Below are 23,075 nucleotides of genomic sequence, written 5' to 3'. Positions count from 1 at the left end.
TGTGTTTACTGAACAAAAGGATGAGCTTATGACAGATAAACTGCCTATATAAAAATAAAGTAATTTAATGAAATAAACTAACACATCAATGATAAGGAAGTAGCAATAGAGCTGAGTGAAGACTACTGCAGTTACTGTTTGTAAGAATAAATGCAAAGTAAGGTTTACAAAATGCTCAGATGTACCAATGGTATATCAACATTTTAGAACTTGGTAAATTAATTTACACTTTACTGTAGTATAATGAACTGTGACATGATAAAGAAAAGACCTCAACTTGTCCAGCAAGGCTAAGGACTGTGGTTTTTACCCTTACCACAAGGGGGAGCACTTACATCTGATGTAAATGGTGTTCCCTTAAAGCTGAACTTTTACAGACAGATCCCTCACTAACTCCAGACAGAGATCTGATTTCCAAAGAATAAAATATGGCGTGGGACATCCACAACACAATATCTGAATCACTTATTCAATTTCCTACTGTAATTAATGAAGTACTTCTAAAGATGAATGGAAGACGTTGAAACGTATTGATGTTACATTCCTTACACATGCCAAAAACAACTATAACAGTCCAAAGCATTTCCAGACAAATTAGTGAAAGATTTCCTTTCATTGGTGTAAAAATAATTGGACCAGTTTAGTGTCTATTAAAGTGTCTACACTCCAACTCAAAAGTAATGACTTGCTATCAATTAATTATGCGACAACTGACTGCCCTGATCCCTTCTCTCCTATACACATGATACATAGTTAACTTAACACAGCTTTATTCAAAACAAAGTCAAATTGAACTGGCACAACGAGAGGATTTTTTGAAACATAAATAAACCTTTAAGTTGAGTTTAGTGAAATGTTGACTGAAATGCAGGGTGACTTTATTCCACTTTCCAACTAAACATTTTGGGAATAGCAGAAAGCCTTGTTATTATATGTGCCTATATGTAACTCTTTAATGTGTCCAACTGATGTAAGACTCATATAGACGCGTATAGAAGCATCAACCAAGAAGGACAATACCTAGACGAATGAAGGTGTTCAAGTGGATGAAAAGCAAGAGCGTGGGATGGAACTTCTATTTGAAGAAAATAAAATAAAAACCTTGCTATGTCTCCACTAGTAATGCTTTAACCCAATGTGAATAAAAAGCAAGAGCGTGGGTAAGGACTTTAATATGTACCTATGTCTACGACTAAGCATGTGCGTCTCATGTGTGTATAAAAGTGAGTGTGAAGTCATCATCAGTCTTTGTAGAGCTGCTGCTGAAACTATTTAAGGAGAGATGAGTCACGTATAGCAGCATTAATCCAGGGATGTTCTGCTGCACTTGTAAGAAATGATGTGAACACATTCATCTTGACATTCAAAAGTGTTAGCTCATGCCCAAACTTGCTCCAAAAACCGTCCTTACATACAAGACTGTTTCAATTTATACACATACACATATGAGGGGCCTGCTCTCAGAAGCAAAGCTTGTAGTGGTCTTTGTTGTTATTCAAAGAGCTGTCCTATTCATATTTTTGACACCTTTTAAATATCATTGATTATTCTTTTGACTTGACACAATTATGTCAGTCAAAATCATTGACATTTTTCTTTGTGGTCCTCAGGTGATGTGTTTCTAGCTACAGAAAAAAGACAGGAGTGGAAGGGTAGAGAGAAATGAAAGGGGTGAGATTAATGAGAAGGGGGAATTAGTGATATATGGTTAACAGGACAGGATGAGGTAGAGGGAGGGGACATGAAGGAAAGAGGAAAAGAACGAGGGAGGGAGTAAATACAGCAGGAGCAATGAAGTCAAAAAGCACCCCCTTTGGTGGAAACATCCAAAGATGTGTCTTTATTCCAGAATACATACTAAAACTAAGCAGGATGTATTTACACTATATATGTCAAAGTGAAAGTGATCATTGATTCCTGGGACACAACCAATTGATACACCTTTTTTTACTTCATGAATGATTAATGATTATACAATCATTAAATGCTTTCAGTATATTTTGCATATAGAGCAGCCTAATCAATGGGTATGTACATAGTTCAGTCTCTCCTTAAATACCTCTTCTGAATGTTCTCCTAATCCCTCTATCCCCCTCCATCTCCTACTCTTTACACATCCCCTCCCCTTTCATTATCCCTGTCTTCACACTTTAACTTAATCTTCTCCTCTCTCTTTGTCTTTTTACTTTTTCCTACTCCTTGTTTGTCTTCCTTCTTTCCTCTCCTCTCCTCTCCCTCCCTCCCTAAAAGTCTACCTTTTTATGCATAACTCTTGTTCCCCCCTTTCTCACTCTGAAGTGTTTTACTAGCTGCTATCCTCTCTCATAATGTGTGTAGAGCATATAAAACTTTTATTATAGGATATAAAATACGGCTGTCGTGAAAATTGTCAAGAGAAGAGTGAGCCGGGACGTGATTGGAGCAGCATATGAGATGAACAGGTTGACCGAGGGACATCGGCAGGGGCAGGAAGGAGTAAACAGCGATAACTTGTCATCCTCTGAAGGGTCTTTAAAGCTCCATTCAATAATTTCTGTATAGTGCTTCGGGTTGTAACACGGTCAACCCACTGATGCGTTCACTAACACTGATTTATTACACTGAAACATTTTTGTTCACTTTGAAATTTTACAAGCTGAGCCTAAAAGGCCAATGTGTGAACAAAAATCTGGAGTATATATATATATATGTTGAAGCTCTGAAGGCTTGTCTCCAATGATTGTTTTTGAGCGTGAGTTGGTTTATTTAGGTGGGAAATCAGCTTTAACTCTTTAAAGACATAAGAGGTGAGAAGCTCAATATTCTCAAGTCAACTTAATTCCAGGCTGGGTCTTTATCTCATCTGTAATTCATGCAGTCTAATTAAATTTGGAATTTCCATTGACTTTCCCCGGGCTTGGATGGTAAACTTGATATATTCAATCATATTTCTCACTCCATGGAGCTGGCTCAGAGTGCCTGCTGAAATGGTCTGTAACTCCCAGCTCCGACCAAATCAAATATACTTTTTCCACAATATTACGTTTCACAGCGGGATTCACAGAATGTATGCAGGAATTTAACTGCAGTATGTACAGTTTAATTTGAGCAATGTGCTAATGGGCTAGCCAGGTGGAGTGATAATTAGTGGTCAAAACCTACCCCGTGGATGTATCAAAAGATATGGTAGAGTCTATAAAATAGTCAAAACTACTTGGGTTTTTGATCTAGTACAGTTTTTATGAGTATATGAAGGTTTCATTCACAGGGGTAAGAGTTCATTACTGCAAATTAACTTCTGTCTAATAATACACCTGAGTTTCTGACTATATTTTTGGAAATGTATCACTCCCTCTTTGTTTCTCTTCTATTGGTTTGTAAGAACATTTGAATAAAAGGGACCACAAATATATCCCACAGTTTTTAATGTACTTTATCAATCTCAAAGATCTAAAGTGTGTTTAGTATATCATTTAACCATCTGTTTGCATGCACGTGATTGTGTATGACGTACCGAATGAAGTTTTTGGTATAAACCACATGCGTTGCAGACGTAGCCTCCATTGGAGTTCTTCCTCCACAATGACGTCTTGGTAGTCAGACAGTTTGCACAGAAGACTCCACTGCCTCTGCGTCGCTACGGAAGGGAAAGGAAACAGAAAAGATTACAATGTGAAGCAAATATATATATTGATTTAGTTTCATGGATAAGGAAGCTACACAGTCACAGAAAGAAAAGAAAGAGGGGGGAAAACTGAAAACGCTGATTTGAGATCTTTTTCACCCCGCTCAAAAAGGGTTAGGACAGAAAGAGAACATCTTATTAACTATTGTGAATGTTGTTCTACGTTGCAATCATATCCTCTATTAGGACAAGTTTGATGAAAACAACTAGATAGTTCTAAGAGAATAAACTGATATAGTTGAGCTGAAACCTTGTGTGTGTTTTAAATATGTTGGTACTCAAGTCACAGATGTGGAAAGATATGTTTTCACCTTGCAACATAAAGTGTTTAAGTGTTTATCCAAACTGCCGGAGGTACTTTAGAGGTAAGTGTTTGACTTTTACTGTTTCAGCGTATACACACACACACACACACACACAGACACACACACCTCTGCAGTTCATGAAGCAGCGGTGCATAAAAAAGTAGTGTGTGCAAGAAAGGGTGGGGGCGGGTTGGGTTTAAAAGGCCAATTGTCGTGGCAACGTGCTCCATCACAGTAATGAGCCAATCACAACGTTTCTCCATCCCATTAAGTCTCTGGCCCCATTCACCACCTTTATGACCCTGAGAAGACAGCATACCTCATCTTTCTCCTCCATGAATATGTCTGTTTCTCTCTCTATTTGCCTGTCCGTCCAACCATTTTTTCCTCTGCTTTAATTTGGATTAGTGGTGTTGCTTATTCAATATTTATTTTATCCTCTCTTGTTTTTTGTTCCCTCATGTGTTCCACTGACTAGATATTATCAACAAATGGCCTGCATGTAATTCCTTTTCTTCACAGACCTTTAAATGATGTTCACTGGTCTCGCTGTTTGTGATGTACTCTCTGATTATGTCAGTATGGCTGTGCTTGTATGAATTATAGTTTGTGTTCCTGTGAGTACAGCTCACTAAAATCTACCTTCTGTGGATCTGCCATATTACTACCTTCTCTGCTCTCGCTTGGATTCACATAGTTATCCCAATTCACTCTCACTCCATCATGGACTTTGCATCCACTGGGACCTTCTCCTTTCACTGCTGGTTTCTTGTTGTCTTATGTTTATGACAGTGCTGAGAGTTTAGCATTTTTTTTTCCCAGGCTCAGAGCACCCAGTGCTAGAAGTAAAAAATATTTCAACTTTTCACAAAAGAGTGCTGCACTTCAATCAGACTTTCTGTAGTCTCAGAGCTACAGATGGAGCCACTACCAGCACTTCCACCAAGCATCTGTTTTGTGCTGCCAGTTAAAAGCCGGAGAGCCCAGTGGGCACAACACTGTTCAGTTTATTTATGCAATCTGATGTACTGCAAGCAATCCTGCACTTCACATTTTTTTGTGGGAACACGCAACATTCAGAAATACACATACATGTATACCTATGGCCTGAGCTACATACATGAAGAACATAATTTACAGTTCTGGTTAGAAAAAAGGATTTTGGCAACTATAAAAAGATGCTAATATTAATACTAGATGCTAATTTTACATCATGCTGTAGAGGAATCACTCAATTGTTAAATGTAGCAGAAAAATGTTATATTCAATATTTGGAGGACACCTTAAAGAGGACATCAAACAGCGACGAGTCAGGAACTGATTAAACATCTGCACTACACATAATTGTCAACATCAAATACCAGCAGCAATGAAAAGTGGTTTAATAGATTTTTTTGTTTCCTTGCTATCAGTTTAGCTCATAAACACACGTTAACGATAATATCCTTCCTGCTGTGTGAAAATTAAACTTTTAGATTGTTCGGATTGAACACGAAGGAACCCCACAGATGTGTTTATTTGTACTTGAAAAATGTTGTATCTCAGTCTCAATTTGTCTATAATAAAACCTGTTTCCCATATTGTTGTATGTAATAAACACCTGAGCTAATGTTAGAGTCTTTATACACATATCTGTACATGTGTTTTTGTCCATCTAACATCAGAGAGCAGAGCCGTTACATGACCGAATCCTCTGCTCTGCGTGTGTGTGTGTGTAAGCGTTTGTCGGCCTAAGTGTATATGTTGCGCACACCATACGGTCACCACATGTACAGAGACAGAGCCAGGTGATTGATTGATGTACGCTTCCTGTGTGTCTGTGTGTGTGTCTGTGTGTGTGTGTCTAGTGTTGCAAGCCAAACAGTGCATCTGTCATCAGAATTCAGTTTCCCTCCAAGTGCCCAAATCACTCACATATGGCCCCACAGCTGCCCCTCATTGCAAGGCACACACACACACACACACACACACACACACACACACACACACACACACACACACACACACACACACACACACACACACACACACACACACACACACACACACACACACACACACACACACACACACACACACACACACACACACACACACACACACACACACACACACACCTGAAAAAATGTGCTTCCACTGGCTAATGAAAGCATGCAAGATTTCCATGAGAGGCCACTATCCAGTAACAGAGTGTGTGTTGGGTGTATCTTGGCTTCATCAAGACCACAATCCAAGGATAGCCCAGTGTGTGGGTGTGTGTGTCTGTGTCGGTGTGTGTGTGTGTTTCTCTATAAGAGAGAGGTTCAAATGTCAATTACACAGGAAAGTACAGAAATAGCTCCCACCACCTTCCAAAATGCACACATGCACTCAACAAAATGTGACTCCTGATCTTTAACTTCCTCTTCAATCATCAGCTGGTTGGCTTAAGGTGTGGAAATGTGTAAGTTCACATCATGCAGACAAGCAAACACACATATGAACACCGTTTAACATGCGTTTAAAAGGGAGTACATCTCGTGGATTTGAAACTCTTGTTTTCTTGCTGTGTGTATCGCTATGTATCTACCCAATGCGTGTGTGACGGTGCATGTTTCCCTGATTGATTACTGGTACCTGGCCTCCCCCACTCACCTCAGCCTACAGAGGAGGGCTGCAGGTAATTAGAGCGCAGTGTCTTAATGAAATCTATTTATCTGCGGCCTATGATACGGTTCAATTAAAACCACCAACAACGCCCTCTGACACGCACACAAGCAAAAATGCATTCATTAGTCAGGAAATTAAAGTCTTTCGGAACTTCCTCCAAATCAAGCCAACAAATAAACTTTATACTCGATGTTCGGTTACAGAGTTAAGTATCTAAAGTAGGAATTGGACTTGAGTAACCAATTTAAACACGGCTCTCTTATCCCTTTATTGTAAGGGTTGTACAGTGGACGAATTTAATTCCTCTTAATAAAAATACACTCATGTTGAATGCTCTTATATATAAAATGAAATATTAATAATCTAAGAAATGTACATCCAAATATAATATTGTTACAATTTCATTATATTTTCAGATTTAGTTAGTCTGATCATACTCATGAAAAAGCTGCAGAAATTAAGAAAACAATCTACTCAGTGTAAGGCTGCACATAAAACAACATTTATTGGTTTAGTAACAGCACAGTCAGGTTCTAGGTTGTAATGCAAACAGCTGTAACAGAGAGCCTTTTTTTTATTGTTGCTTTATATTTTTTAATGCAAGAATGCATAAGAACCTACACGACCAGGCTGATGTTTTTTTAGGTAAAAATGCACTCTAAAAAATGAATATGTTCCTCCCCTCTGTGTCTGAAAACAACTCTAAGAATCCAACTTTAATTTAGTTTTAGACTTTTATGGGTTTGCTCTGCCAACTGCCAACTTTCCACAAAATGGGTTAAAACGATTCCTATCCTTTCATTCAAACAGAAGTTACAAGCTGTTTCTCAGTGACCTTTTCATGACTGTTCTCATAAAAAGTAGTAATAAATTATAACCTCATTCTGGAGAATCAGATTTTTATTTAACATCAAAACAGATGGTGTAACCACGCGGTGGCTGAACCCTTCAGCTGTGGCTTTGAGTCCACTCAGAGAGTCTCCTGAAGCCATACATTTACAGATGTTATACAAACTGTTTACACTGCCTGGTCTTTTAGATCTTAAGGGAAGAGCTGGCGGCAATAGATAAGCATCCACTGGTTTAGGTTCTGTAGAAAGTGCCCCAAATATAGTTTTGCTTCCATCTGTAACCAATGTGTTGTGGTATCTTTAAACTGTTAGCTTCGACTGGTGGTCTACACTACTTTACATCCATTTAAAAAACTCAAATTAAGATAATTTTGACTTATTCTAATTGGTTGTTGTCAAGGACTTCCAAATTAGTTTAATAGTATTTATTTTCCAACTCTAGTGAAAGGACAATGTTTGCTTTGAATGCACTTTCTACAAGTAGGGTCACATTTTTCTAATAATTTGAAACGAAAAATACAGATAAAAACTTTGCACACTGAGTAAAATAGACTGACACAAAGACATTTCAAATATGAGATTGCTGCTATCCTTGAATTCAAAATGTCCATTAGAGAGAAATACAAAGAGAAGAAACTGGGGTGAAATAAAAAGTGAGAAAGAGAATAGAAAAAAGAGATCGAGGCACCCTGCAGTCCAAAATATATTCAAAAAGCAGGCTTTCTAAATACATTATTTTAAAATGAAATTACATTTAATTCACTTAAAGAGTCGGCTGTAGTTTTAACGCACACACACACACACACACACACACACACACAGAGACACAGACTTACATTGATACACAAACTGACTTGCATTAAATTAGCGATTATTTAATCAAGCTAGAAGACTAGCTGGAGGAATTAACTAAATTCCATACTGCCAAATCCAATATCCTATACACTGGATCAGTCTCTGGCTCTCTCTAATGCACACACAGACCTGTGCACTGAGATAGTTTAAGAAACAGATTCCCCAAATTAATCCTGCCAACACACACTCAGACTTACCGAGAAGCATCTGGAACAAATCTAACAAAGACCCCCCCCTATAGGTGCTACCAACCATCAACTATTGTGTGTATGTGTGTTTGTGTAGGTCCGTGTACGTGTTGCGCATACGGCTACAGAAGTCCATGTGTGTGGTTTACTCCTAGACTACTGTGTGCATTTAAATTGTTTCTCCTAATAGGATAATTGGGTTCAAGTTGAATGAATTTAAGCTGAATGGACTCTGAATTTATTCTGCTAGTTTATTTCGTATTCAACAAGGACAAACAAAAAAAACCCCACTTAGGACAACAACCTTTGTGTAACACCGTTTGAGAAGCAGATGTACAAATGGCACTGAAATAGTTACACAGGCAAGCTTAAGATTGTTAAAATCAGCAGGGAAGAGAATGATTAATTACAAAAACAGGTTATTTAGAGGAAATTAAGAACTTATCCCCTGCTTATTTTAAGCAAACAGCTTTGTTGTTAAATTGCTGGAATGGATGCTTTCCAATTGTGATGTGCAATGCAGGCTGATTATCTACTAAGACAACATTATCAGTGATGCGGGGAGAAACCAGTTCAGCAGCAAACTTCCAACAAAAAAAATGTTCTATGGTTACCCCCTGAACGAGTGCAACCAAACGACTAATTATTCCTTCAGGAATCAACAGAGAATTACAAAGGATAATGAAAGCATACTGTAGCAAAACAATATCAGCTGTAGTAAAACTGTATCTACTGTATTAGTAGCTAAGAGTGCAACAAAGTCTTGAAGAAGTAAAGAGAAAATGTGTTTTCATTCAAATTAATCTTGATCCCACAAACACAAACTTATAGGTTAGCAAAAGCAATCACACCATCTGTCGTCAAACATGGCATTCAGAGTCTCAAGAATTCTCAACATAGTTAAACTCACCATAAGCAACAAGTTCTGAAGGTGATGAAAACACTAAATCATAATGTCAAATGTAATTTTGCTATCAATAAGGTTCTTTACTCCATGTAAGCAAATGAAAGAAGCTTAAAGAAACTCGACAGGGGCTGATCTGTTACTTGACAAGAAATTCCAGTCTGTGTTGTTCCTACACAGCACCTACTGCCCGATCACACTGAGCATGACCTTCAGCTCGATGTGCGCCTGCTCCCAGCTCCCCTCCACACACAGCCTGCAGCTCTCCTCTCTCCGGCCGCCCTAACACTCCCAGCACAACAGTGTAAGCGCTGCACCTTCGGCAGTATCTCCCCTCTTTGGAGGCCACTGTGACAGAACCTCAAGAAAATCTAATTTTAGGACAAAAAAAATAAACCTCAGTGATGATATGACACTGTAAGAAACACGGCTGGTTTGGGAGCAATAACTAGCGAGGCTCACTAAATAAAATCTGCCCTTAGACATTAGCTGCACAGAGTGAGCAGCAGCAGAGCAGCTGGGAGATTCTTTAAGATGCTGTATTTGTAATCTTCTGCTTAAAAAAAAAACAGGTGAGAACCTTACTGTGCATAAACGCAACACATATACAATGATGATGCAATAGTGTTTAGGGCAACACCCAGAACTGACCTTTTCTTTAAACAACTATAGTATCTTGAGTACAATACCAAATAGGTCAAACTAAATGATCATTCTTAGTAACAGCTGTCACCTCCTTGTATGAAAACCATAATACCTCATAAATCACCCAGTGAGGCAGGCCATAGAAGCCACATCACAAGAGTTAGTTTATCTTCTGCCAACATAATCAGGTGTAATGTCTGCTTCATCCCTCCTGCTTTAGGCCTCAACGTGATGGTATAAGCAGGAAGAAAGTGATGATCGCTCGTCAATGATTTGCTGTTGATAGCCGAGGAGAGAGTGATAATGATGACCATGGTAATTTGTCTCATGCTGCTGGCCTGAAACTCTGACTAGCACCATATATTTGTGGCTGTCAGTAGGTACGCCTCTTAGTCTTCACTTTTATTCAAGTTTCTTTAAACAGCTGCAAAGCCTATTTCCAACTTGGATAAAATAAAGTTGAAACGGGATAAGTTTGCTATGTGCTGGGTTGTGATAACAGCAAACAGAATATTGTAAATAAACAGATGCAACTGCTTCATAAATATATATATTACACAATAAATAGTTATAGTCTCTGCACAGCAGAGGGGCTGGATAAGGTAGAGGAAGACAGAACAACCTAGATCCTTCTTAATAAATCCACAAAACACACACACTCAGCTGTGTGAATTAGAAGGTGTGAGTTTTCAGCCTTTCATAACCGCCTTGCTAGACTGTGTGCTACCCTATGCCTGCGAGCGTGCGTGCGTGCGTGTGTGTGTGTCTGTGTGTGCAGGAGAGTGATGAAAGAGTCAGCTGAGAGTCCAAAGAAAAGCAGCAGAAAACACCGGAACAAGATGACATCACTGTGACACACACAAATGTCTGCATGGCACAAATAAAGAGTGAGGTCAATGCCTGTTTCTCCTCTCTCTCTCTTTTGCACACACACAGATGTGGGCCACACACTGTGCTCTTTTCCGGCCCTTTTTCCTCTTTCGGCCACGGTCTTTTCATTCCTTCTGTTGTCAGTTCATACAGTAGTTGCTACCTTTTGTTTCTGACAATAAAAGCCTCAGTTTTCTGTGCAGAAAAAAAGTGCTCGAATCACAACAAAAAACAGACTGAAACACATTTAAGTAAAATCCTATTTTTTTGTATTGATTTAATTTGGATAAACGATTGTGGTTGGATCGATTTCACAGTGTTCTGGAAAAAGGCAGATAAGCAGTGAACTGAGAGAGAGAAACACAGAGAGAGAAGCACATTAGCAAACGGAGAAAAAAGGAAATCGTTCCACGTTGATCTAATTTTGATAAACAGCCTCAATGCATGCAGACTTGGAATCCATGGACCTAGAGACCTCGGTTGTGTATTTACTGGTGTGTGTGTGTGTGTGTGTGTGTATGTGCAGTAATGTGTATTTATGAGTCTCTTTGTAGTGCCTATCTGAATACTGATATCTAGTTACAGGGGTTTCTGTTTATCAAGCAACTGATTCTATAAAACATACCATTTTGATAAGATAGCACAAGATACATAGTCTATTTCCTTGTAATAGAAGTCTTACTGATAAATAGCGATAGATCTCATAATACACTGAGGGGAAGGGAAACAGAGGAAGATGCCTCAGAACTCTTTGAGTTTCTTTCTAAGTACATATAATGAATTAACCAAAAAACAGAAACAGATTATGTGGGAAGGACAAAAAACTGACAGTGTTGAGAATTGCTGATATAACGCAGTGGATCCCAGGCCTGGAAGAATGGACCCCAGAAGGGAAGAAATTTCTCTCTTTGGTGCTTTTTTTCTCCTGAATAACACTGTGGTGTCACATGGACAGGCGCCTGGAAACCATTTTCTTTTATTGCAGAAAACTCTCGCAAACTCAGGTCATAACCGGTGATAAGGGCTCACGAGAAGACAGTGCTTCATTGCTTTGTTATCTATTGTGTGATATTCAACATAGAAATACAGTAATAAGTATCATTTTCCATCATACATGAAAACAACATTCTGCTTTAATGCTATAACAGATCAATTGTTTGTGTATCTATCTTTATCTAGTTCTGTGGAACACATTTTTTGATCTTAATCCTAAATCGTCCCAGAGGGGAAATGTTCATTCTGCATTTGACCCATCCTAGTGTTAGGAGGGGTGGGCTGCCACCTGTAAGGCGCCCGGGGAGCAGTGTAGGTAACGATGCCTTGCTCAGTGATACCTCGATAGCACTTGGTCTTTCAGGGGAAGTTCTCGCCACCAGCGGCCATCTAACAAATCCATGAATTTTCCCTTTACATGTAGTTAGAATTGACCACTGACCAGTAAAGAAGTGAATGTGTGTGTTTGTTTGTGGGATAAGGGTGTGTTTGTGAGTGCACACTCGCACATGATCTGGTGTTGAAACCAGGACAATGAAATCTTATTTCTCCCCACTGAGAGACAGGGAGAGAGAGAGAGTAGGGAGAGAGAGAGAGCATACATAAGAGTAAGAGGAGGAAGAGTTATTATAATGTGCATCCTTAATACCTGAAGTCTTATCCACTGGTATTAAGTGTCTTATTAACTGCCTTAGACTCTTTTTATTGTTTATCTGAGAATAGTTCAGTGGGCTGATTCCCACACAAGACAGGCCCGCGTGCGTGACCTATTCAGGTATTGAATGCTAAATGGACCTGCTAACCTTAAACACTAAACTGTGCCATTTAATTCCGGGAAACAGATGCCATTTAAAGGGGGATCCATGAGAGGTTGAAGACTGTGTCATTGTGTTTTTCTAACTAAGCAGGGATATCTATGTATTGTCTTATCTAAACCCAATCTGAACTGATGCATTTACATATCCAGCAGATAACATATCCAGATACAAGTTTCATATTATTGTAAATCGTTCAAGTGACTGCCCAACATTGAATTATACATTTAGTGCTGGAAAGGTGGCTAAATTTGAGCACTTACAATTCTGATAATCGCTATTAATTGCATGTTTAATTAAAGGTCAAAATGATTTTTTTACCTTTTGCTCTTATAACTTCTGTATTGGATGAAAGCATGTTTTGTTATAGTGGTTGTTCCACAGCGACGAGGATGGATAGCTTAAAGCAATTTTAGTCATTCATAATGGAAATCCCCCTCCCACTTGCATTACTGTAATAGCAAGATAATGACTGTGAGTTCTATGTGAATCGCGTGGATAATGGCCTGAAGACTAATGATGCAGCAGGGTTTCTTATCGGAGAAAGCTATAGTTACACTGTGTATATATATAATATATTGTAGTAATTAGAAACATTCCTCTCACTGTAACATCCTTTTTTAATAACACAGAGTATTATTTGGGGAACTTGCTGATGACGAAGTTGCTCCGCTGTGCATGCAGTGGTGATCACTGATGTTGAATGAGAATAATAATCATTGAGACCCTCTCCTTTATTTCCTCTTGGAAATTGTTCTGGGAAACAGCTGTGATTTGGTAATTAATGTAGATGAACTACTGTCCTCTAATTGGTAAGTTATAACCACCAGGGTCATTTGGGGAAAGTACTGTATGCTAAAGGTACAGACGTAATCCTGCACATATATGAATAAGAATATAAAAATCACATGCTGTCCGGACATAAACGTGCACAAACACATTTGTCTTTGTAAACACTGACAATAAACTCAATGTTTTATTATTCTCTAAATTTAAATGTTGGATTAACCGTTAACAGCTGTGTAACTAAAGGTTTGATTTTCATTTGATTCAAACAAGGTAAGTTCGTACACAACGACACACACTATGGCAATCCATCTTAAACAATGTTGCCAAACAACCTTGGACAGGAAAGATTTCCCTATTGGCGGAGAGAGAGATGAAGGAAAGGAGGGAGAAAGAATGATGTAAGGAAGTAAAAAGAAGCAAAACGCCAGAGAACGAGTGTAATTCCAAGCTGCATAATGGATGGCACTTTAGAGAATTACACCTCTAAATGACCTCATACACACACCACACTGCACACACACACACTGCCTTGCCAAATGACTTGATCTCCCCAATTAGCCCTAGTCGGGGAAGAGTAAGTAGGGAAGGGGAAGAACAGGAGGCAGGGTTGGAAAATAACTAGGGAAAAAATGGTGAATCAACTAGTGAAGAATATCATTTTTAGACAACGAACATTGCCAATAGTAAAAATAAAATTCCAAAGAGGTTCTAAAGAAGCTTTTCTTGATACCTTTTAATTTATGCCCCTACAAGCAAGAGTGAATTGTCGTCTGTACATTTAAATTCACAAATCACTTTGTCTGCCTGTCACCCGGTTCAGCCGTTAGTCCACCTATTCACCCCGCCCGGTGACCTGTCTGTCGTTTCTCTGTGTGCTATCAATTCATTTATTGACAAGTGAAGTAAACACACAATTTGTTTCGTGTTTATGAAAAAAAAAAAGAGAAAGTCAGAGGTATTGACAGAGGCGGAGAGAGAGACAGTGAGAGAGCTGACGAAATTGAGCATTTAATTCGTGACCCTGAGTCAGATGGTATACTGTGAATTCTTCCTGTTGTACAGTATGTGTGTGTGAGTTACTGTCAGAAGTCATGGTGGTGGGAAATGAGCAACACTGAGTGGGCACAGAGGTCATGGTGAACACTGAGCAGACACAGGGAAACATGTACTGCTGAAACACACACACACACACACAATGTTGGACAGTTAAAAAGGTACACAGCTTACCGCACAGGTCTTCACATAAACACACTAAATTAAAATATCATTGTAAATATCTTTGCAGACTCCCTAATGTTCCAAATAAGTCTATAAACTACCTGATGTCTTCATAAAAGCAGCTACAATAATACCACTTTGAATGCTAGGGGAAGTGGAAGTTGTGTAAAACAGAGGGAAATACCACCAGAAAATTCATAGAAAATGGTGACACTTTATGTTCCAAAGCCAAGTGAGCAGTTCAGCAACGTCGAATTGAAGCCAAAAGGACAAATGATAAGGGCAACCAGCTCATTATGGCCCACTCCTCCAAATGAAGAGGCCATATTGGACGATTTAACAATACTTCCACAGCATAATGAGAGCAGAAACCCTCCTTTTCTTTAACGAGAGTGTATAAAAATAAATCTTAGAAGTAGATGACGAATGAAAACATTACATTTCTTCAGGAGGGGTTAAGGCAATATTTTGACTTTGAGATTGATAGGGGCATGGGGAAAAAACAACTAATTCTTAAAACTGTCAGTTCAGATATCTTCCTCACCCCCGCTGTCTGTCTGCTAATGGCTTCATCTCCATACACCAACCCAGTTTTTCCACCATATCCACTCAGTAGTGGAATCAATTCACATGAAGAGCACTACTGCCAGTTATAAAGGGTGCCTGAAATTAATGCAATACATTGACCTTTAACCACCATTACCGAGGAACTGACAGTGCTGCAGCATTTCGTTATGCAAGCCTCAATCTGACTGCACCCAACCGTCAGCAACGCTTCAGAATATTACAGAGTGCTGTTGACTGTGCGCTGACATTGCCCCTGAGCAGTGTCAATGATGAGAAAAATCAGTTTGTGGAGAAGGTGCTGCTTTGTATGACCCCCCCAGGTTTCGTTGTGTGTGTGTGTGTGTGTGTGTGTGTGTGTGTGTGTGTGTGTGTGTGTGTGTGTGTGTGTGTGTGTGTGTGTGTGTGTGTGTTCATACACGAGTGAGTATATTGTGACTTAGAGATCTGTGTATGCCGCGCTCAGGGTAGGGCTATTATTATTTATGGGGAGGGAGTTGGTGACACTTGTTACTGAGACTGAGACGGTCAGACTCTGGAAATGTTCACAACATTGCTGTATGTTTTTGACACAAGATGAAAAACTATACCGCATGTCTAAGTAATTTTGCTCCCACACAAGCGGGTTATTCAAACTGGGCAGGATATTCTCAAATAAAATGCTGCCCCTAGATTACTTATTGGTGTGAATTACGCCAGCTCTTTAACGTCGGGATTAAAGCATAAATCAATAGCCAAGTCATGATTTTAAACCTGACTGTTTGAATAGGGCTTCAACTAACAATTATTTTCACTTATTATTGGTAAAGCTATGAGAGCTGAAAGACTATATTCTTTCCAAGTAATCATTTATTATATCACATGGCATCTGTACATCTTTGTGTGTGTATTTTTAAATATCTGTGCATATTTAAATGTAGAACTGACAGTAATTATTTGTCGCTTTGTGTGTGGGGATCACCAAGGATACGTTTTTCGACCAGCGCAAGGCCCATTTGACATTTTCCACCTTGACAGGCCCTTAGGGGTGAGTTAGAGCCCTAACACATCAATACCTCAAATTCTCTAGCCCCTTTTCAGTCATTCTTCCTTCATCCCTCTCTTTTTCTCTAAGTCCTTTGGCTGCAGTGGGGCACTCACACACACACACCCACAAACACAAACACAAACACACACACACACACAAACACACACACACACACACACACACACACACACACACACACACACACACACACACACACACACACACACACACACACACACACACACACTTGGGGTGTGGATGGCCATGCTCCAGCTGTCAAGAGGAACCGAACAGATCAGCTACCCTCCAAGGAGTGTGTGTGTCACCGTGTGTGCATGTGTGCAATCAATGTTTCATCTTTGTTCCATTTACTCCAGACAGCACCATGTATGATAACCCTCATGTTATCAGAGAGAGGAATGGTTGCTTAGGGAATATCAGCTGACGTCCTATTTGTAGGGGGTTTTCATATTGTACTTCACACAGCACTCCATCCACTGAGCGAACACGATAAACACAAAAAGGTGTCCTATCTCACTTCAATAACTGTCTGTCACTTTATCTGAGACCTTAATTGGGCCTCAAAAAAACGTGTCTTATCACACATGGCACAGGGCCCCTGCCAGACAGTAAGATCTATCAACAGGTTTCAAACTTGGCCTAAAATCAGACACTGCTCTGACATCTCCACAGGCAGCGTGCTAAAGCCACAGCCAGGGCCAAATCTGGAGGCCTGAGCAAAATTAAGACCAGTTGCACTCATTGTACGTCAGCAATCTGCAGATTGTGTTGATGACTTAATTGTTACTGAACCCAAAGCTCCACAGGCTTTTACATTTTCAGGTGATAATTTAACTCTTAAATGTCATCAATGAAATACATTTAGTACATGTGGCTTAATATGTGATATAAGATTACTGCAACGATAACTATACATTGTTCTATTATATAAATGTAAGTATAAAAACAAGTAAGTCTTTATAGGAAATCGGTCATAACTGTAGGGCCCAACAACTTAAAATACAAAACATTTATCACTTAAGAAACACAGTGTTCTATTATAATGTGATTCATATCTTTGCTAGTCTGTTAGTGGTAAGTATGTAAATTGATATCCAGGATTTATCTCAAGTGTCAAGAAACCCTTGGACTTTTGGAAAGAGGTAAAAAGAAAAAAGTGAGCAAAATGTATTCAATTCAGAGAACCAATAACAAAAAACCCTTGTAATAGAAACAGTGGTTGAAGCACTACAAAGAACTTTTTCATTTTCTGTGAGAAATGGAACTGGGTCACTCAAGGACAAGGAATCTCAATTTTTCTCTCCGTCTATCTCTTCTTCTCTACCACCCTGCAGAAAGCAATCTGTTTTAGAAAGAACCAAGCACGAGAGAACAAGAAGAAAACTGGGGGAAAGAAAGAGAAAAGGAGTGAACAAATTACTGCTATTGAATACGATTTTATACTAACAGCTTGAAATTACACACACACACACACACACACACACACACACACACACACACACACACACACACACACTGCCTGAGGACTGACTCAAACAGCGACAGCGACACACTCTCATAATGAGACACACACAGGCTTGTTCACCCTCTAAAGACACCTACAGCCGGCAAATACCAAGACCTTTAAAGTGATAGTTAGCACCCAGTCATCACTGAGGAAAAGCGAGAGAGGGATGGAATGAGGCAGAGGGTGATTGAGGAAGACAGTAGTAAGAGAGAGAGGGGGAGGCATTAAAGACAAAAGATAAACACTCAGAGGAAAGACACAAAGACAAAGGCAATGGGAGATGCTTGTGGTCGGAGTTCACAGCTCAGATTTTACTTTCCCATTCTCCTTTCATTACTTTATCTCCTGCTATATTATTTCTCTCATCTCTTCACAGCGAGAAAACAAATAAAAACAATAGAGACGCTACAGGTTTGAGAGGAGAAAACAGAAGGGAGTGGAGTAGAGATACTGATCATTTCCAACAGGAGCGGTGGCTCACAAATACAACAACAGACGGGGTAATATTAAAGGTAGCAACACCCCAAAATGTGTTTTCACTGCAGCTGAAATACAAAGCAGTTGGGCAGCTGGACTGTTTGACCAATGCTTGACGTATCATAAGTAAAGTTTGCTGAACAGGAAAGAACTGCATCAGGAAAAAGGCGGAAAATAAAAAGGTTTGTATCATTCACATATAGCACATGCACTATTGTAAACATGACATATTAGTTTTATGTTTTTCTAAAGGATGCCACAGCTCGTTGCTCCCTCTAGTGCAGGGATTCCCAAAGTGTGGGAATCACCAGGGGTGCGCGAGCTGCCACCAGGGGGTGCGCGAGATGAAAAATGTAATGGTGGTCTGGTGTAAAAACATTACACAGTGTTGTTTTTTAAGTGGGATTTTTCCATAGGCTACAATAAAAAAACAGGAACAATAAACATTTCCTTGGTAATCCTTTTATTTTAAATCAAAAAACTATAATTTATCAGTTTTTGATAGAAACGTAGAAGAAGACAGCCGCTGGGAAAACTAGTCTAGTGGATCAAATTTCATTTGGAGATGCACTGTCATTGATGAAGATCCCCCTACTCCCCTCGCAGTTACACAGAGTGGTGAAGGGCAATTTTCTCAGTCTGACAAAGTCCCAGAATTTCGTTGACCATAAATATGTACTGAAAAAATGTTTTAATTTTCTAGCCTTCAAAAGGTACAAATGCAAATGTATAGACCCCAGCGGATCTGGAGTTTGGGAGGCAACATCTTTTGAGGGATTCCTTTCTACCAGAGACTTTCGTATTCTGTTGTAGGTGATTGAGAGCAAACAGATTCAGATTCAGCAGATACTGAAACAAAACCACATAACATATTCTATGTATGGCATCCAAAGCATTATGGTATAGCAGTTAGCAAACGTTTATTACTTAAATGTATAGTAGGGTAATGTTTTACGAGCAGGGCATTGAATCACTCTCGCTGTGTGTATTTTGTAATACGAGCTTAGCTTTGCCTCGTTTACCTTGTGGTCTAAACACGTGACCATTATTGTGAGTGTAATGGCTAGCTTGGTTGCCATTAGGGGCTGCACTCTTATGAAAAAGAGAAAAATGAACGTCTAAGTAAACTTACTTACTGATCAACATAGAAACTGAGCAAACGTTTAAATTATATAGCATTATTTTTATTGTTAACAACAGTTTAGTGTGTCATGTATGCTTACAACTGGTAACAAGTTGCATCGGACAAGGGTTTTGATATCGGACTCACCACATAAATGAGCTGATCAATACTGTTGTTGATAGCTGTGCTTTGTAGTTGCTCAACCTAACGTTAGCTTCACAATACGACAGGACTAGCTGCTACACCGCTCTGAATCCTGGAGGTCTCAGATATTTATAAGGCGATAAACTTGAAACTATAATAAAAAATCCTAAAAAGTTTAACGAGGCGATTCTGACTTCCCTGTACAACATCTGTCATTTACGGTTGACTCAACGTCTGAGCTACGCGCTAGCTCCAGGTCTATAAACGACACGAGAACACCTCGCTTGTTTATGTACAAAATGACTCAGCACTCTGTGGGATTAGATGAACAGCAGAAAGACACAGCACAGTCCTTATTGTTTCAAAACTCAAAGATGATCCTCTGTGGTGCAGAGAGTGAGCATATAAACAATATAATGGTGAATACAACAGCTGCAGAACAAGCATATGGTTACATATAAAGTTATACATATCCTACAGAAGCTATAGTTGGCAGTCAATGAAACTTGCAATTTTGATATAAAAATGGCTAACCGTATTGGAGCACACAGTGTCTCCCCTCTCTGACAGAGCTGTTATACAAAGAACATGGGCAAGTGATTGAAAATCCCTGACAGTTATTTTAAATCTACCAACACAGATGAGCAAATAGACCCTGAGCTAAGCATCCGGCACACAGATGGAGTAAAGAGCTTGTAAATAAATAATGAATCAAATTACACTTCAGAAAACTGACTTGTTGTGTTTGATCATACAGTGTGTGTTAGTGTGTTAGCTTGGGTGTATTTGAAAGAGTGTGTGTCCATGTGTTGGCACTTTATCAGATAGGTAATAAAGCGTTCGGACAAAGACAGGAAGCAACACACACCACTAACCAACCCATCCTCACACACGCACATGCAAGCATTCACGCACACACACACAATGAGCAACAATGTTATGACAATAACTCTGAGTTTTACAGCCCACTGTGGCTGCACATCTGGATAACATCAGGATACACAGGCACAGATAAAAAAACACACACACAAGCAGGGACGCACAAGCAGAGTAAGTGAGAAGTGCAGAGATGATGTCGAAGAAGAGAGACGGCCAAAATAGAGAGCACCCGCTCCCTGAATGCCAAGAAAAAAGGCAAAAATCTTGTTCTTCTTCCCCCCTCTCGTCTTCCTCCCTTCTCTCTGTTTTATCCCTGTTTCTATCTATTTCCTCCTCGCTCTTCCTCTCTCTCCTTCCTTCTGTTCGCTCTGTCTCTACTCTAATCCTATACGACAGAGACACAGAACACAAATCTCCCTGTTGGCAGAGGAAGAACTGCATGTTTCTACTGAGAGAGCGCAAAGGAGAGAGAGAGGGGGGAAAGAGACAGAGATTGACTGTTGAACACCAGTTGAAGTGATTTATGAGGTTGGAATCTGTGCTGGAACATATGTAGACACTCCTTGTCTTTGGTTCGTTTTTTTTTGCACACACACACACACACACACACACACACACACACACACACAAACAGTTGGTGTTCAGTAGACAGCTAAACATTGTGAAGTCACACGCTACATCCTCTGTAAGCTACAGTTATTACATAGGAACTGTCCAGAATACACACACACACACACACACACACACACACACACACACACACACACACACACACACACACACACACACACACACACACACACACACACACACACACACACACACACACACACACACACACACACACACACACACACACACACACACACACACACACACACACACACACACACACACACACACTCTATACTGGCAGGCTAAGGCAGTTACATTTAGCTTTCAGCTCCTCTGGGGAGCCACATTTCTAAATAATTTGAGTTATGATCCAAAAAACTTAACTGGAAAAGCATCCAACTTGCAGTGGTCTTAAAACTCAAACAAGATAAAACAATACCACAGCTATTTTTTAATAATCACAAAAGAAAAATCTAATGACCGTATTCTTTGGAGGTTAATTGTCTCCGTGCTTTGATCACCACTGTGTTTTTGTGATGGTAAAAGGACCAAATGGACTTACACTGACCAAGTATTAATACGCATTTTTTTGTTATTAATTACGTACAGATTTCAGACTAAAATGTTCAGTGCTAGTCATGCATCACTCTTGTCTAAACAAAATATAAATGTATATATCTGAATTAAAACCTAAAGATGACTTTACATTTTTCAATCCTTAGCCCGACTCCTACTCGGGAGAAAGGTCCATAAAAAATCTCAGTACTCCCAACCTGGAATTAATGTACACCAAATATTTATGAACTGGCAAGAATGGGCAGTGACCTTTGCAGGATGCACCATAAAGCACAAGAACATCCCTAAATATTAAATTAGAAAGGCCAAACAAATGTCTTTCAGCAAGACATGCACCTGTCACCTGGACTTGAATTGATTTAATTTGATAGGGACGATCAAATTTAAAATAGTTCCAATACAGAACATAAAACCCATGGTCTGCGCTGAGATTTTATTGCTCTTGCAAATGTTCAACTCTTGTTGTTCACTTGGGCTTTTACGTGGAGAGTGTAGTTAAAATATACGGCTTTGCAGCCATCGTAAAACCACAAAATACGATAAATATGGAAATACAATAAAGTACAGTTGCATATTTTGTCTTTATTTTATCATTGAAGGTTTAATATCAGTGAATGTCAAGCTTTTGGTTGTAGAGCTGCCACAGTTATTCTATTGGCTGAAATATCTTCAACTGTTGTGATAATCTAGTAATTGTTTTAGTACTTGTTAAAATAGAAATAACACATATTTGATGGTCCAAGGGTCTCAAATGTATCTATTTTCTTTCTATCTTGGTTGTACATAAAAGCAAATGGAATATTTTTGGTGAATTAAACCAACAAATTGGAGAAGTCACCTTGGGCTGTGGAAATGTCTAATAATGTTTGTAGACAAAGCTAACAACCCATGATATGAAATGAGGGTCTTTGTCATGCATGTGGTCCATTTTCAACTAAATAAGACACAGCTCATATGAAATGGTATTAACAGAAAATATCTAGAGGCAATATTGTAAAAGTCTTTTTGTAAAACTAACAGCTGTAATTAATGGCTTTATTAAAGATGCACTGATGCAGAGAAAGATATTGGCAGGAATTAGAGGAGATAACAGGGGAAGGGGGGGATAAGAGGGAAGTAGAAAAAATAGGAAAGACAAACATCTATCTCACAAATGAATAAATACAGACTGTAATACCACAGACAAAAAGGAGAAATTGAAAGGGATCAACAAACAGGACCCATACTTTGGGTGGTGTATGCATTAGTAGATTCTGTAATCTAACTTTGTCTCGTTTCCTTCCCTTTCTCTCTCTCCCTTTCAGTCTTTCTCCCTCGTTCCCATAGTAATCATTCAAACCTGATTGCTCTGATCCCTCTATTCTATTTGTCATTAAATACAAGGCACACACCATAC

At 39.2% G+C, this 23,075-nt stretch overlaps 1 protein-coding gene across 1 annotated transcript in view; it reads right to left on the bottom strand.

The window, feature by feature from the left end:
- Positions 1-23,075, bottom strand: part of trps1 (trichorhinophalangeal syndrome I) — a 104,552-nt gene that overhangs the window by 6,577 nt on the left and 74,900 nt on the right. Inside the window, exon 10 of the mRNA XM_063899828.1 lies at positions 3,494-3,616. Within this exon, the coding sequence (XP_063755898.1) occupies positions 3,494-3,616 (123 nt within the window). The remainder of the gene's footprint in view (positions 1-3,493; positions 3,617-23,075) is intronic.

Source organism: Eleginops maclovinus, chromosome 13, assembly GCF_036324505.1.
Source record: "Eleginops maclovinus isolate JMC-PN-2008 ecotype Puerto Natales chromosome 13, JC_Emac_rtc_rv5, whole genome shotgun sequence".
Taxonomy (NCBI): Eukaryota; Metazoa; Chordata; class Actinopteri; order Perciformes; family Eleginopidae; genus Eleginops; species Eleginops maclovinus.
This window is presented reverse-complemented; position numbering and strand designations above follow the sequence as displayed.